The sequence below is a fragment of the Bos taurus genome, chromosome 3 (genome assembly GCF_002263795.3).
Source record: "Bos taurus isolate L1 Dominette 01449 registration number 42190680 breed Hereford chromosome 3, ARS-UCD2.0, whole genome shotgun sequence".
In the NCBI taxonomy this organism is placed as follows: domain Eukaryota; kingdom Metazoa; phylum Chordata; class Mammalia; order Artiodactyla; family Bovidae; genus Bos; species Bos taurus.
In genome coordinates, this window is record NC_037330.1 from 41269804 (window position 1) to 41285427 (window position 15624).

Sequence of the window (15624 nt, forward strand, 5' to 3'; positions counted from 1 at the left end):
ATTAAAATATTATCATCTTGTATCACGTTTTCATAGAATTTGTCTTATTAACTGCTTGTCACAAATGAAATTCCAGTACCATGAAATAAAGGGAAATAGAGTTGAAAGGAAAAAATGTGCTTATGTAGGAGTTCTTGTACAGTCATTAATATTGTGAACCATATATGAGATCAGAATAATTTTTATTCCCAGAAAAAAGCATTGATGTCATTAAAAGAATAGCAGTTGATCTTGAGGTGATAAAAATTGACATGATGGTTTTCATATTTTGTGTGCCTGTTAAATACAGCTTCCTGTACTCAAAATACAGCTTCCTGTACTCAAAATAATCATGCTGCACTGACTACTGAGAGGTGGAGATTGAAAAAAATCTGTAGAAGATATTTTGAGAAGAGAGAAAAGCACGTGTAACAACAGTCAAACAATCATGTTGTATTAAGTACAGGTAATAAAAATGCACTATTATAATCACCAAGCTACTGTACCTCTAAAAGCTCATTTTTAAATTGTGCAATGATTGGAAAGGTTTGAAAATGGGTGCAGAATAAAATTTCCAACAATTTTTATTGTATGGGTCACTGAAAAATACTCTATACTGATTTACCTTTGATAGATGGATAAAGAAACAAACATAAAAAGAGAAAAACAGCCTTAAACATGCTCTAGGAAGTTATTCCAAAGAGTGTCAGACATAACTCTGAATTGTTATCTATTACCTCCATAGAAAAGTTCTGTTTTCTGTTTAGGCTAGGAAATAATGGAAATTTCAATCTGTGGTTGATTGTCAGGGTTATTATTAAACTAAAAACCCTCAAATAATTCCACTTCCTTTCTGTTATTCTGCAATCTCTTTTTCTGATACATCTCTTCAAAAGAAATTTTCAAATTTATTTCTCATTACTTTTCATAGGAAAAAAAGCCTCAAGATATCATACACACATGCACACATATTCACAATATCAGGGTAAAAACAGGTGTAATATGATGCAAATCTTTAGGGATTATAACTTTGAAAAGTATTTGAATCCTAATAGAGATTTCTTTAATTAAAGAAGTCTTCAGTAAAAGTTTGTAGAGATTTTATACACAGTATGTGTCTGATGTCTCAAACAATTTATCCACTCTTTAATGTGGAATAAACGCTCGTATTTCCAGTTCACATGCGTAAGTCTTAAGAAATATAACTTCTAGAAAAATCAACAGAAAACATAACTCAAGTCGTATTAAAGGCATAATTGTAAGAGAGAGTGGTTGTCAACTCTTCCCCATCTTTTTATCTTATGGAAAATATTTACTTTTTCCAACTACTAAAACAAAGCTTTTTGAGTACAGTTAAATAACTCAGGGTATATGAGAGAGTTAGTTTGTCATTTACTCTCTCTGCTCCTGTGAGGCAGCTAGTCTGCCTCTTTTCTTGAGCTCTAGAACACAAGTATTTGGAAGCTTAGAAATAATGCTTTTCCCATCCCACTGTCCATCAATCACTGAATTCTAATCTACCTCAGGCATAAACACAATCAGATTGACAAGGATATTATTTTTCTGGGAATGACTGTGTATGAGGGGCCGAAATTTCAGGTGTATAGGGTCACTAGTAGAATATCTCATTTACATGTTAAAAAAAAAACTCTTCATTTATTTATGCATAGCTTTTTCAGATGATCAAAAGCCCTAGATAGATTAAAAACACATGAATTCCTAACCAAATATATTATATATGCATATATAATAGCTATGGACTGTGTGCTTTGAGAAGAAAATACACATTGATAGTCTGCATTGCAAACTTTCTTTAAAGGACTAAATATGGTATCAGGTCCTCTGGAAATGACAGGAGACGATTTGTTTCATAATCCTTTATCTAGCTGACTACTTCTCTGCAGATGAAGATGCCAGCAAATGCTGAACTGGAACAGGAGAGTCAATCCTTGTTTGGTTAACAAATTCCTCGCAAAATATCTCCCCAAGCCCCCAGGAGCTGTAGTGATGTCATATCCGTTGTCCAGGTCTCCACACCTCTCTCAGCAGTTGCTCCCTTTATCTTTTTCTTGGGTCAAAACTTTTGAGGTGGGCTGGCTAGATAGCCCCGGGAGAGAGGGTAAATTGGGGCGTGAGGCTTGAAGGCGCTTCAGCACCTCGGTCAGCGCTCACCGCAGCTCAACCCACCCCTAGAGCTCCCGGACTCTCAGCTCTGAGAATGCCTGCGGAATGATCGCCCCCCAGGGCGGCTGCCGCTGCTGCCGCTACTGCTGTCGCTGCTGTTGCTACTGCTACCGCTCCTGCCACTGCCTCTTTCTCCACTCTGCTCTGACTGGCAGGCAGAAAGTGCAACTGACGAAGGAAAGGTCTCTGCAGTGAGAGTGGAGTGCCTACATAAAAGAGTAAAGAGGGGGCAAAAACGCAGATCAGAATGCAGGCGACGTCCAACCTACTCAATCTCCTGCTGCTGTCTTTGCTTGCTGGATTAGATCCTTCCAAGGTACGGGCAATATTTTAACTCTTGTTTGAAATAAATGTGCAATATGTAACAGACCGGACAAAAATGCATTAATTATGCAAAAAAAAAAAAAAAGGAAAGAAAGAAAAGAAACATTAAAGACAGCTTTTCTAGAAAGCCTGTGATGCCTGGCGTATCCCACTGCTTGGAAGATACAAGGTGAACTACCCGAGGAATAGCTCCTCAAGGTAGAGTCCTGGAGAGAGGGGGGAGGGACCAGGAGCGAATATAACGTGTACTGGCAGCGGGCAATGCGGCTCTCCGGAGAATTTAGCTTATTTGATATCCAAGAGCTTAACGTTCTCTTCTGAAGTCGGACGGGTAATGCAAAGGAGTTGGCAGTTAAAATAATGCAGTTTGTAATCATGTTTAGGAGATGTGAACCTTTTCTTTGTTGAAAGGAGAGAAGCGTTTTCCAGCTGATTCTGGTAAATAATACTCCCGTAGCAGACGTGCTGCAGTTTGTGTCCAAAACATTTGGGATGCTGCTGGTAACACGCACGGCAGAGCAGCAGAGCTCTACTCCCTGCCATGGCTGAGAGGCAGTGGGCAAAGGGGCTTGTGTTTGTTTCTTTCTTTTCATTAAGGAAATTAGAGAGCACTGAGAAAGTTCTGATTACCAGTGTTAAGAAACAGGAAGTGAGAAACCTTTGAAACTAAGGAGTGGAATAGGAAGGATGTGTCCTCTCAGAGCTGTTGAACTCTGAAAATTATCCAGTACTGGCAATTAAAGTGAACGCTAACCTCTTTTGATAAAAAGTCAGGAAATATGGAGAAATATTTTCAGCAATATATAAGAAAAGTGTTGAGGATAAAGTGAGATAATTTGAGAGCATCAGCATTCTAATAAAACTGTAATTATCTGGAATAAGATACAAGGCATCTAGTAAAAAGAGTAAGGGAATACAATTTCAAAAACTATTTTATTTAACTGGTTAAGAATAATTTGACACAATAGGAAAAATGATGTGATGTGACAAAGTTATATTTTTGAATATAGTAAAGTTATTTTAAAATAACCATGTAGTGCAGAGAAATTGTTTCTTTTCACAATTGAATAGAACTAAGCATAGCCTAATATTGTGGTTGACTGAATATTTCTAGGCCTAAATAAGTACATAGTGAAAATTTAGAATCATGTCATACATACATATAATTATTTCTGCACACTTTTCATATTTAAAGACCTGATGAGAATAAAATAATTTTCTTTTAAAGTTATGGTTATGCTGATCAACACTGTGAAATTTTCATGTAGTATATTGTCTTAATGATCTTAATGGAATATTTTATACACTAAGGTATAGCTTTAAAGCATTTTACATCCAGGTACAAAGTGCTGATTTTGCTTTCATATTTTTTAATCTTTTTTTTTCCATTTTTTTCTATGGATTTATGGTAACACATTACTTTGCCATACTTATATTCATTACAGCTCCGAATACATTCTATTATATAGTTCATTTGGAATATTCTTGGTAATACATTTTTAAAAAGCAAAGCTAATTACTGAGTTATTACATTTAAAAAATCATTAGACTTAAAGTAAACTTTGTAATTCTTTAAAATGATTTCATAATGCAGAGTTTTACTAACAACTGCATGTTCATTTGATTTTTATGATATCTTTAATGCATAAATATCTTCATTTCTGTATCCCATTCTTCCCCAAATTAAAAATATATATAAGAAGAGCTTCTGATAAATACTGAGATAAATCCTCCAAGTAAATGATCCTTTTTTAGTTAACATGATCTTCTAGTATTTATAAGTTTATTTCCATGTATTCAACAACAGAAAACTTTCCTTCAGACTTAATTCTGGCTGTTTTATACAACAGAGCTGAGAAATCTAGAAAAGAAAAGGCAAACATTAACTTTTCAAACTGTCCTTTTCAGCTTCTAGATATTGCAATGCAGTGTGCAAAGAACACCAGATGGGTATTTGCTCTACACCATATATGACAATATAGAGAATATTAAAATGTTCATAGCAAGTGATTTTAATGTTGTAGTCTTTGGACAGTAGACACATTTTGCTTCAAAAAAGTGAACATGTTATGTTTTATCAAACTTTTAAGAATCAACACACTATATCATCTCTCCTCCCCAAAATCACAAATGGTACCACTGAATTCTCAGAATGATTGTCAATTAGGTTATGAAATAGAAATTATATCAAATGTTATTTTTTTACTAACTATATATTTTAGATAATAAAATAAGCATCCATAATGTAAATTGTTTGGTAAAATTGAAATTAAATTCTAATAATACAATAGCACACAAGACCAGTTTGTGGACAAATAAATAATAATTAAGTGATGAAACTTAAACATAGAAAAATTCTAAATAGCTAATTTTTTAATATTTTAACATGTCAGGACTGATATATTTCAAAATCATATTTTCAAATAAATCCATTTAAGTATTCTTCTCTATTATTACATTTTTCATTTATACTATATATAAATCATGCATGAATACACACAAATTGGCAAAATAGGAGAGCTATTAAAATGGAATAGACTTTTTTTAGGTAAAATATTATCACATATAACAAATATTAGAGAACTAAATTTTAGAGCATGCTTATTATATATTAATTTGTCTGGAAAAAAAGGCCTTCTAACAATAGTACCAATTCCATTTCATAGAAGATATATTTATGTTTATAATCATTCTTCCTGAGATTGAAACTTACAGATCATATATGACTTTATAAAGTGCTTAGATATCGCCATCTTATGGTAAGATAAATTACTTGAAAATCAATTTTATATTTAAATTAAAAAAAAACATTTATTATCATCGGATGAACTTACTTTCAGCATGCATTTACTTTCTTTTCTCTCATTTAATATACCAGAAAATTGGTAAGATTAGTATTTTCTTTCAGTAAAGGAATGCAATTCAATACTAATCAATTATTTGTATTTTATATAGACATTATCTATTTCCTCTCAAAAAAATCATGAGAATTATGTTTTCTTAATTAAAATCTTATTAACAACTTTCCAGTTCCATTCAGAAAAACTCAAGGGTGTATCACTTTGCTTATTTTAAGAGCTATCAAATAATTTTGCTTGTAATGGAGTATCTGAACTACAGGCAATGTGCCAAATCATCATTCATTCAATAAATAAAGAAAAACCTGAAGCTTGTAAGAATTCAATTATTGCAGAGAAAGGACTATTTCTGTGTAGGAAATTCCTGAGGGCGGCTGCTAGATGGCATCTCTGTGCTTTTAAACTGAAGGCACAGAGTTTAGTAATGACCTTGATAGTAGGAGAGTGAACCTCTTTTTCTTTTACAAGAATATCTTTAGCAGACCATTATTTGAACATCATAACAAAACAGTAATCCCTTGAAACAGAACCATGAATTTCTCTTCTCTGCAATGCTGAATTATAAAGAAAGGAGCTATAAACGTGACTGTGCAGATTTCAAACAGAACATTTATACCAGGTTCAGACACTTGGGGAGCAGTTAAAAAGAGGTGACATAGGCATAGCCACACATTGCAGTGACTGTTAATACTTTAAAGCAGTCATACTTGTGTGATAAATATATTGCAAAATGCCCTAGTATGCTTAGACTGAGAAAGCATTCACTATGTCCTTACCTAGAAATATTTTAAAGAACTTATTACCATGGTACTTGCTGACACGCAGACATAAAATGAAACAATGATTCAGCAATAATCCTCAACACAAACTGTTTTTCCTCTCCAAAACAACTTGGCCCATTAGAACTCTTGCTTTAAATAAAACAGTTGTGTTAAGCCATATAAACATGATAGGAAGTAAGAGAATTTCAATAATTATATTGTTATATCTTCATAACATAAGATGTTATGTGCCTACGTAAAAGTGCCTTTGTATTTTGGTATTGCTAAAGAAAATTATCAAAGACCTAAATTGGCTAGGGGTGGCTTTAGTACATAAATCTAGTTAAAGTTCATGTTTTTGTAGCTTTTAAATGAAAATGATAACAGCAAAAACAGCAAGAGAAATAAATTGAGATCAGTATCAATTTGCTTTAAAAGTCATCTTTTAAAGGTGACTTAAAAATCTATCTTCTCCTGTAACTCCTGTTTGCCAGACACATCCTCTATACAACAGGATCAACTCATATTAGAACAGAAAATACTAATCGATAGAATCTGGCAGGGACCTGTAATTACACACCAATAAGCTCTGGTATGGTAAAAAAGTGAAAAGTTCAATACAGTCCATCTATGTTTTGAAAAAGTAAATGACTTCCTTACTCCCATTCTATAACACCCTTCTTAACACAATTAAACGTTTATTTTGAAATGTAAATATTCTTTCTTACTCTTTCAGTAACTTGACAAGGTTAAAATGGTACTGCTGGCCTTTATTTTTCTTTGAAAATTCTTTTTTTTTCATCATTTTTTTAAAATTTTATTTTATTTTTAAACTTTACATAATTGTATTAGTTTTGCCAAATATCAAAATGAATCCACCACAGGTATACATGTGTTCCCCATCCTGAATCCTCCTCCCTCCTCCCTCCCCATACCATCCCTCTGGGTCGTCCCAGTGCACTAGCCCCAAGCATCCAGTATCGTGCATCGAACCTGGACTGGCAACTCGTTTCTTACATGATATTTTACATGCTTCAATGTCATTCTCCCAAATCTTCCCACCCTCTCCCTCTCCCACAGAGTCCATAAGACTGTTCTATACATCAGTGTCTTTTTTGCTGTCTCGTACACCGGGTTATTGTTACCATCTTTCTAAATTCCATATATATGCGTTAGTGTACTGTATTGATGTTTTTCCTTCTGGCTTACTCCACTCTGTATAATAGGCTCCAGTTTCATCCACCTCATTAGAACTGATTCAAATGTATTCTTTTTAATGGCTGAGTAATACTCCATTGTGTATATGTACCACAGCTTTCCTATCCATTCATCTGCTGATGGACATCTAGGTTGCTTCCATGTCCTGGCTATTATAAACAGTGCTGTGATGAACATTGGGGTACACGTGTCTCTTTCCCTTCTGGTTTCCTCAGTGTGTATGCCCTCTGTAATTTTCTAACAGTTCTCTTTAGAAAATAAGTATTGTGATGACCCATTCTCTGTTGGGATGGAAAGCAGCACCAGAGTGAGAAGCAAAGGGGTCAGGATTCCAGACAAGACCCTCATTTTTCATCCCAACTTTGCCATTCTTATGTATATATGTGTGTGTTTATTACATATGTGCTCATGCTCGGTCGCTAAGTTGTGTTCTACCCTTTGTGACCCCGTGGACTGTAACTCATGTAATTTTCCAGGCAATAATACTGAAGTGGGTTGCCATTTCCTATTTCAGTTACATATATATAATATAATAAATATACACACATATATAACTTTGTGAAGCTTTGATCTCAGTGCTCTCACCTGTAAAAATGAGAAGCTGACATGTTCTTTTAATTTACCTAGGAGTATAGTTGATTTACAGTGTTGTGTATATGTTCTATATATCAGCTCATTTGTATCATTTGTTTTAGATTTCACATGTAGCTGATATCATATGATATTTACTTTTTCTAATTTCACTCAGTATATCACAATCCCTAGGTCCATCTATATTGTATCAAATGGCAATATTTCAGTCTTTTTAATGGCTGAGTAATATTCCATTGTATATATGTACCACATTTTTTATACATTCCTCTTTGATGGACATTTTAGGTTACTTCCATGTCTCGGATATTATAAATAATTCTGCAATGAACTTTGGAGTGCATGTTTCTTTTTAAATTATAGCTTTCTCTGGATATATGCCCAGGAGTGGGATAGGTGAATCATATGGTGGCTTTGTTTTGTTTTTTTTTTTCTCCATACTGGCTATACCAATTTACATTGTCACCAAGAGAATAAGAGGGTTCCCTTTTTTCCATACCCATTCCAGCATTTGCTGTTTGCAGACATTTTGATGATGACCATTCTGACCTCTGTGAAGTGATACTCCATTGTATTTTTAATTTTTATTTCTCTAATACTTAAGAATGTTGAGCACCTTTACATGTGCTTCTTGGCCATCTCTGTATGTCTTCTTTGGAAAAAAAATGTCTATTTAGATCTTCTGCCTTTTTTTGGATTGGGTTGTTTGTTTTTATGATATTGACCTGCATAAGCTGTTTGTATATTTTGGAGCTTAAGCCCTTGTTGGTCACTTCATTTGCAAATATTTTCTCCTATTCTGTAGGTTGTCTTTTGTTTCACTTATGGTTTCCTTTGCTGTGGAAAAGATCTTAAGTTTAATAAGACTCTATTTATTTTTATTTCCATTACCTAAGGGGTGGATCCAAAAAGATATATGCTGTGATTTATGGCAAAGTGCATTCTTCCTATGTTTTCCTCTAAGAGTTTTATAGTATCTGGTCTTACATTTAGGTCTTTAATCCATTTTGAGTTTAACATTTGTGTATGGTGTTAGAGAATGTTCTAATTTTGTTTATTTACACATAGCTCTCTAGTTTTTCCCAGTGCTACTTATTGAAGAGACTGTCTTGTCTCCATTGTATATCCTGTCTCCTTTGTCATAGATTAATTGATCATAGGTGTATGAGTTCAGGTCTGGGCTTTCTGTCCTGTTACATTGATTTATACGTTTGTCTTTGTGCCAGTATCATACTTTTTTTTTTTTTTTTACTGTAGCTTTACAGTATAGTCTGAAGTCAGGGAGCCTGATTCCTCCAGTTCCATTTGTCTTTCTCAAGGTTCCTTTGGCTATTTGAGGTTTTTTGTGTTTCCTGGGCTCCAAAATCACTGCATATGCTGATTGTTGCCATGAAATTAAAAGACACTTACTCCTTGGAAGGAAAGTTATGACCAGCCTAGACAGCATATTAAAAAGCAGAGACATTACTTTGTCAACAAAGGTCCGACTAGTCTAGGCTACAGTTTTTCTAGGGTAGGGATGTGACAGTTGGACTATAAAGAAAGCTGAGCACCGAAGAATTGATGCTTTTGAACTACGGTGTTGGAGAAGACTCTTTGAGAGTGCCTTGGATTGCAAGGAGATGTAACCAGTCCATGCTAAAGGAGATCAGTCCTGGGTGTTCATTGGTAGGACTGATTTTGAAGCTGAAACTCCAATACTTTGGCCACCTGATGTGAAGAGCTGACTCATTGGAAAAGACCCTGATGCTGGGAAAGATTGAGGGCAGGAGGAGAAGGGGACAACAGAGGATGAGATGGTTGGATGGCATCACGGACTCGATGGACATGGGTTTGGGAGGACTCTAGGAGTTGGTGATGGACAGGGAGGCCTGGCGTGCTATGGTTCATGGGCTCGCAAAGAGTTGGACATGAGTGAGCAACTGAACTGAACTGTGTCTTCATACAAATATGACGCTATACACAGAATGCTATTAGAGCTCATCAATGAATTTGGTAAAGCTGTAGGATACAAAATTAATAAAAAAATATCTCTTGCATTTCTATACACTAACAAGGAAACAATCCTATTCACTGTCATATCAAAAAGAATAAAATACCGAGGAATAAACCTACCTAAGGAAATGGCAACCCACTCCAGTGTTCTTGCCTGGAGAATGCCCATGGACTCCTGGTGGGCTCCAGTCCATGGGGTGGCAAAAAGTTGGACACGACTGAGCAACTAATACACAAGGTGGCGAAAGACCTGTACTCTGAAAACTATAAGACCCTGATGAAAGAAATTGAAGATGACATAAGCAGATGGAAAGATATATCATGTTCTTGGATTTAAAGAATCAATATTATCAAAATGACTACACTGCCCAAAACAATCTGCATATTCAATGCAATATCTTATCAAATTATCAATGGCATTTTTTGCATTCAGTTCAGTTCAGTCACTCAGTCGTGTCTGACTCTTTGCAACCCCATGAATTGCAGCACTCCAGGCCTCCCTGTCTGCATTACTAGACAAAAAATCTACATATTCTTGAGACTTCTTTGTTAAATTCTAGAATAGCTCCATGCTATGGTCTGTATGCCTGTGCCCCCTCCCCTTCCCACAAGTCATAAGTTGAAGCCTAATCCCAAGGTGATGATATGAAAATGGGGCATTTGGGAGGTGATGAGATCATTAACATGGAGTCCTCATGAATGAGATTAAAGTTATTATACAAGAGGCCACAGGGAGATAGTTCACTCTTTCAACCATGTGAGAATGTAAGAAGTCTGGGACCTGGAAGAAGGAACTCAACTGATCAGCTGTAACATTGATCTTGAACTTCCGGCCTTCAGAATTGTGAAAAGTAAGTATCTGTTTACAAGACGCCCAGTCTGGGTTATTTTGTTATAGTAGTCCAAACAGACTAAGATATTCTATTTAATAACGTGTGACCACTCATTAAAAATTAGATTTTTTTTGTAGAGTCTAGCTTGTAAGATCACAAATTTTGAGAGACCTGAAGGCTGCACTCCTGACCTAGTCACCTCCTAATGGCCCCGTTTCTTTATATCATCACTTTGGGCATTAGGATATCATCTCATGAATTTAGGGAGAGAGAAACATTCAGACCACAGCAGTAATGGAGAAATGACCACTTCTATAAACATAATTTTCTTTTCTCTTGGATTGTCTTCCACTTCCTCTGTTTATATTGGTTCCCTTGCTTTTCTCAATAGAGACTTTACTATAAACTCCTTATAAATACTTGACCCTAAATTAGACACAATAACATTTCTCCTGATTTGCACATCCAAATAAAAGTCCACCTAAGTGATTCAAGAATTGATTATTTCATACAAAGGGTAAAAATAGATGAGAGCAATCATATAATATCTAGATAGACCCTATCCATGACCAACTATTATTTAAGAAATATAGTATTTCAAAAACACCTGCAAACCGTACTGCGGTGAGGTTTAAAACACATGTTACTTAGACTGAAAGCCATTCTTGAGAAGGGGGGGGGGGTGGTTTCCAAGATACAGAAATAAAGTAAGAGCAATTTGATCAACAGTGCCAATAATATAAATGGTGCTAATATTAATAAAAATACTCAAAAATGTTTTCAAAAGAATATAGTTTTCTAAAAACACTTATCTTTTGTGCTTTAAAAGGTTCAGGATGCAGAACACGTGTATACCTGTGGCAGATTCATTTCAATATTTGGCAAAACTAATACAATTTTGTAAAGTTTAAAAACAAAATAAAATTTAAAAAAAATAAATAAATAAATAAAAACAAGGTGTTGTAAAGCATATATCACAAAGTTATGCCTCCTGTCATTCTCATACCAAGCTTTCAGAAGAATAAAAATAATACCAGAAAAAGGGATCACAGACACTGCTATGTTCTTGCTTTTGCCTCTCCCTGGAAAGCTCTATCCTTCTTCCCCTTGTCAAAATTTACCTACATTTTAAGATGCAACTTAAAATGTCACTTCTTCCAGAAATCCTTTCCTGACACTCTCTGCACCCCAGGAGGAGGTAATCCTGATAAACTAAGAACTCTTATAAGAAAAGAATCATGTTTTATTTATCTTTGCATCTACAGCTGCTGGCACTGTGTTTGACACAGAATAGGTGTTCAGTGAACACAGAATAAATTGGATTTCTCCTCTTCCTAGACTTGTAAAACACTCTCTCCAATCACCCTTATTATACTTACCACTTTCTTTAAAACAACAAACAAATTAAAAAAAAAAAAAACAACTGGGTATTTACCATAATGTGTTTTCCCTACTAAATTATAATGTAGCTGAGGACAGGCTCTGTGTCATTTGTGGTCATGATTTTATCCTTTCCTATCTATCAACTAGCACAGTGCCTGTTCAGATATGGAATTTGTCAACATTTACTGAATGAGCAAATGAAGAAATGAAGCAAAAACCTTAAAGTCCTAGGTTAAATGACTCAAATCTGTGTTCTTTATCCATGTGCTCATTAGATAATATCTTAAGGGTAGGGAAGTAAGATTAATTTTAAGAACCTTGTTTTTTAAGGGCTTGGAACTAATACCAGGTTATTTATATTGAAGAATGCTGCAAGATTATTATCTTTTTAATTTTTTGATTAATTTCCTGTCCTGTCTCCCCATCCTTTAGTTCAGTTCAGTTCAGTCACTCAGTCGTGTCCAGCTCTTTGTGACCCCATGAACTGCCGCACACCAAGCCTCCCTGTCCATTACCAACTCCCAGAGTTCACTCAGACTCACATCCATCGAGTCGGTGATCCCATCCAGCCATCTCACCCTCTGTCCTCCCCTTCTCCTCCTGCCCCCAATCCCTCCCAGCATCAGAGTCTTTTCCAATGAGTCAACTCTTTGCATGAGGTGGCCAAAGTACTGGAGTTTCAGCTTTAGCATCGTTCTTTCCGAAGAACACCCAGAACTGATCTCCTTTAGAATGGACTGGTTGATCTCCTTGCAGTCCAAGGGACTCTCAAGAGTCTTCTCCAACACCACAGTTTAAAAGCATCAGTTCTTCTGTGCTCAGCCTTCTTCACAGTCCAACTCTCATATCCATACATGGACTACTGGAAAAACCATAGCCTTGACTATTGGTAGGTCATCCTAAAATGGGGAATATTTATTTCTTCTAAATGTATATCATCACCCATTCATCCTCCTTCCTTCTGCTTACAGACACTCAGGTTATGAAAATTAAGAATATAATCTATATTTCTTCTACTTTACTCTTAAAAATCAAAGTTATATCACTAAGAAAGCTATAACAATCCAGTTGGGGACATACAGTGACACACACACACGAAATGTAAAAACACATAAGCTCATGTCATATCCCAAGCATTACAACATATTTAACATTTATTTTGTATCATTCCTTTTCATTAGCTTTTGAATATTTAATGAAAAATAGAGTGAATGACTATGTTTCTACTGTCTTTATCAAACAACATTCAAAACTAAATGCACTTCTAGATTTATATGAAATATAAAGGCCATCTATTTTAATTTTTCATAACGGCAAAAATTGCCTCTAGCATAACCGATAGATGATTGGCTAGCTTGTGTCTATATGTTTTTAGACAAATAGCTCAGTCTATTTGGTAGTAATATAGTATCCATGTAATTATACTATTTTTAATTGAAAATAACAAATTTTTATTGAGTTATGACTTACAATGATATTTTCCAATAATGAGCTATGGTTCTTTAGGTTGCTAAATATAGTAAGAAAAAAAAAAGAAACATGAACTGTAGTAGACAGAATAAGGTCCTCCCAATAATGTTCATATCCCAATCTACACATCTTGTGAATATGTTACTTTACATAACTAAAGGGAATTTGCGTATTTGACTAAATAAAGAGTCTTCAGATGGGAAGATTACCCTGAATTTTCTGATGGGATCATGTAACCAAAACATTCCTTTGCAAAGCAAAGAAAACTATAAACAAAACAAAAAGACAACCCACAGAACAGGAGAAAATATGTGTAAATGAAGCAACCGACAAGGAATTAAGCTCCAAAATTCACACAGAGTTCATTCAGCTCCATACCTGACAATTGTAATCCCTTATGATCATACAGTAGAAATGACAAATAGAGACAAGGGATTAGATCTGACAGATAGAGGGCCTGAAGAGATGTGGATGGAGGTTCATAACATTGTACAGGAGTCTATGATCAAAACCATCTCCAAGAGAAAGAAATGCAAAAAGGCAAAATGGTTGTCCAAGGAGGCCTTACAAATAGCTGAGACAAGAAGAGAAGTGAAAGACAAGAAGAATAGGAAAGATACACCCATCTGAATACAGAGTTCCCAAAAATAGCAAGGAGAGATAAGCAAGCCTTCCTAAGTGATCGATACAAAGAAATATGAAAACAATAGAATGGTAAAGACTAGAGATCTCTTCAAGAAAATTAGAGATACCAAGGGAACATTTCATGCAAAGATGAGCACAATAAAGGACAGAAACAGTATACATGTAACAGAAGCAGTAGATATTAAGAAGAGGTGGCAAGAATACACAGAAGGACTATACAAAAAAAGATCTTCATGACCGAGATAACCACGGTGGTATGATTACTCACCTAGCACCAGACATCCTGAATATGAAGTCAAGTGGACCTTAGTAAGCATCACTACAAACAAAGCTAGTGGAGGTGATGGAATTCCAGCTGAGCTATTTCTAATCCTAAAAGATGATGCTGTGCAAGTGCTGCACTCACTATGCCAGCAAATCTGGAAAACTCAGCAGTGGCCACAGGACAGGAAAAAGTCAGTTTTCATTCCAAACCCAAAGAAAGGCATTGCCAAAGAATTGTTCAAACTACCACACAAGTACACTCATCTCACACACTAGCAAAATTATGCTCAAAATTCTCCAAGCTAGGCTTCAACAGTACAGGAACTATGGACATCCAGATGTCTGAGCTGAATTTAGAAAAGGCAGAGGAACTAGAAATCAAATTGCCAACATCTGCTGGATCACTGAAAAAGCAAGAGAATTCCAGAAAAACATCTACTTCTGCTTTATTGACTATGCCAAAGCCTTTGACCATGTGGATTACAACAAACTGTGGAAAATTCTTTAAGAGATGGAAATCCTAGACCACCTGACCTGCCTCCTGAGAAATCTGTATGCAGGTCAGGAAGCAACAGTTAGAACCAGACATGGAACAATGGATTGGCTCCAAACTGGGAAAGGAGTATATCAAGGCTCTATATTGTCACCCTGCTTATTTAACTTCTATGCAGAATACATCATGCAAAATGCCCGGCTGGATGAAGCATAAGTTGGGATCAAGATTGCCAGGAGAAATATCAATAACCTCAGATATGCAGATGACCCCACCTTATGGCAGAAAGTGAAGGGGAACTAAAGAACCTCTTGATGAGGATAAAAGAGGAGAGTGAAAAAGCTGGCTTAAAAACTCAACATTCAAATAACTAAAATCTTGGCATCTGGTCTCATCACTTCATGGCAGACAGATGGGGAAAAAATGGAAACAATGACAAACTTCATTTTCGTGGGCTCCAAAATCACTGCAAATTGTGACTGCAGCCATGAAATAAAAGATGATTCCTCCTTGGAAGAAAAGTTATGACAAACCTAGATAGCATAATAAAAAGCAGAGACATTACTTTGCTGACAAATGTATATATAGTCAAAGTTATTGTTTTTCCAGTAATCATATGGATGTGA

At 35.4% G+C, this 15624-nt stretch overlaps 1 protein-coding gene across 2 annotated transcripts in view; it reads left to right on the top strand.

Annotated features, from left to right (window-relative positions):
- Positions 1 to 1905: 1905 nt before the first annotated feature.
- The window catches only part of OLFM3 (olfactomedin 3), a 223584-nt gene continuing 209865 nt past the window's right edge, over positions 1906 to 15624 (top strand). The window contains exon 1 of one of the 2 annotated variants that reach the window (XM_024989589.2): positions 1906 to 2479. In XM_024989589.2, the coding sequence (XP_024845357.1) occupies positions 2411 to 2479 (69 nt within the window). In that variant the 5' untranslated portion in view covers positions 1906 to 2410. 2 annotated transcript variants of the gene reach the window in all.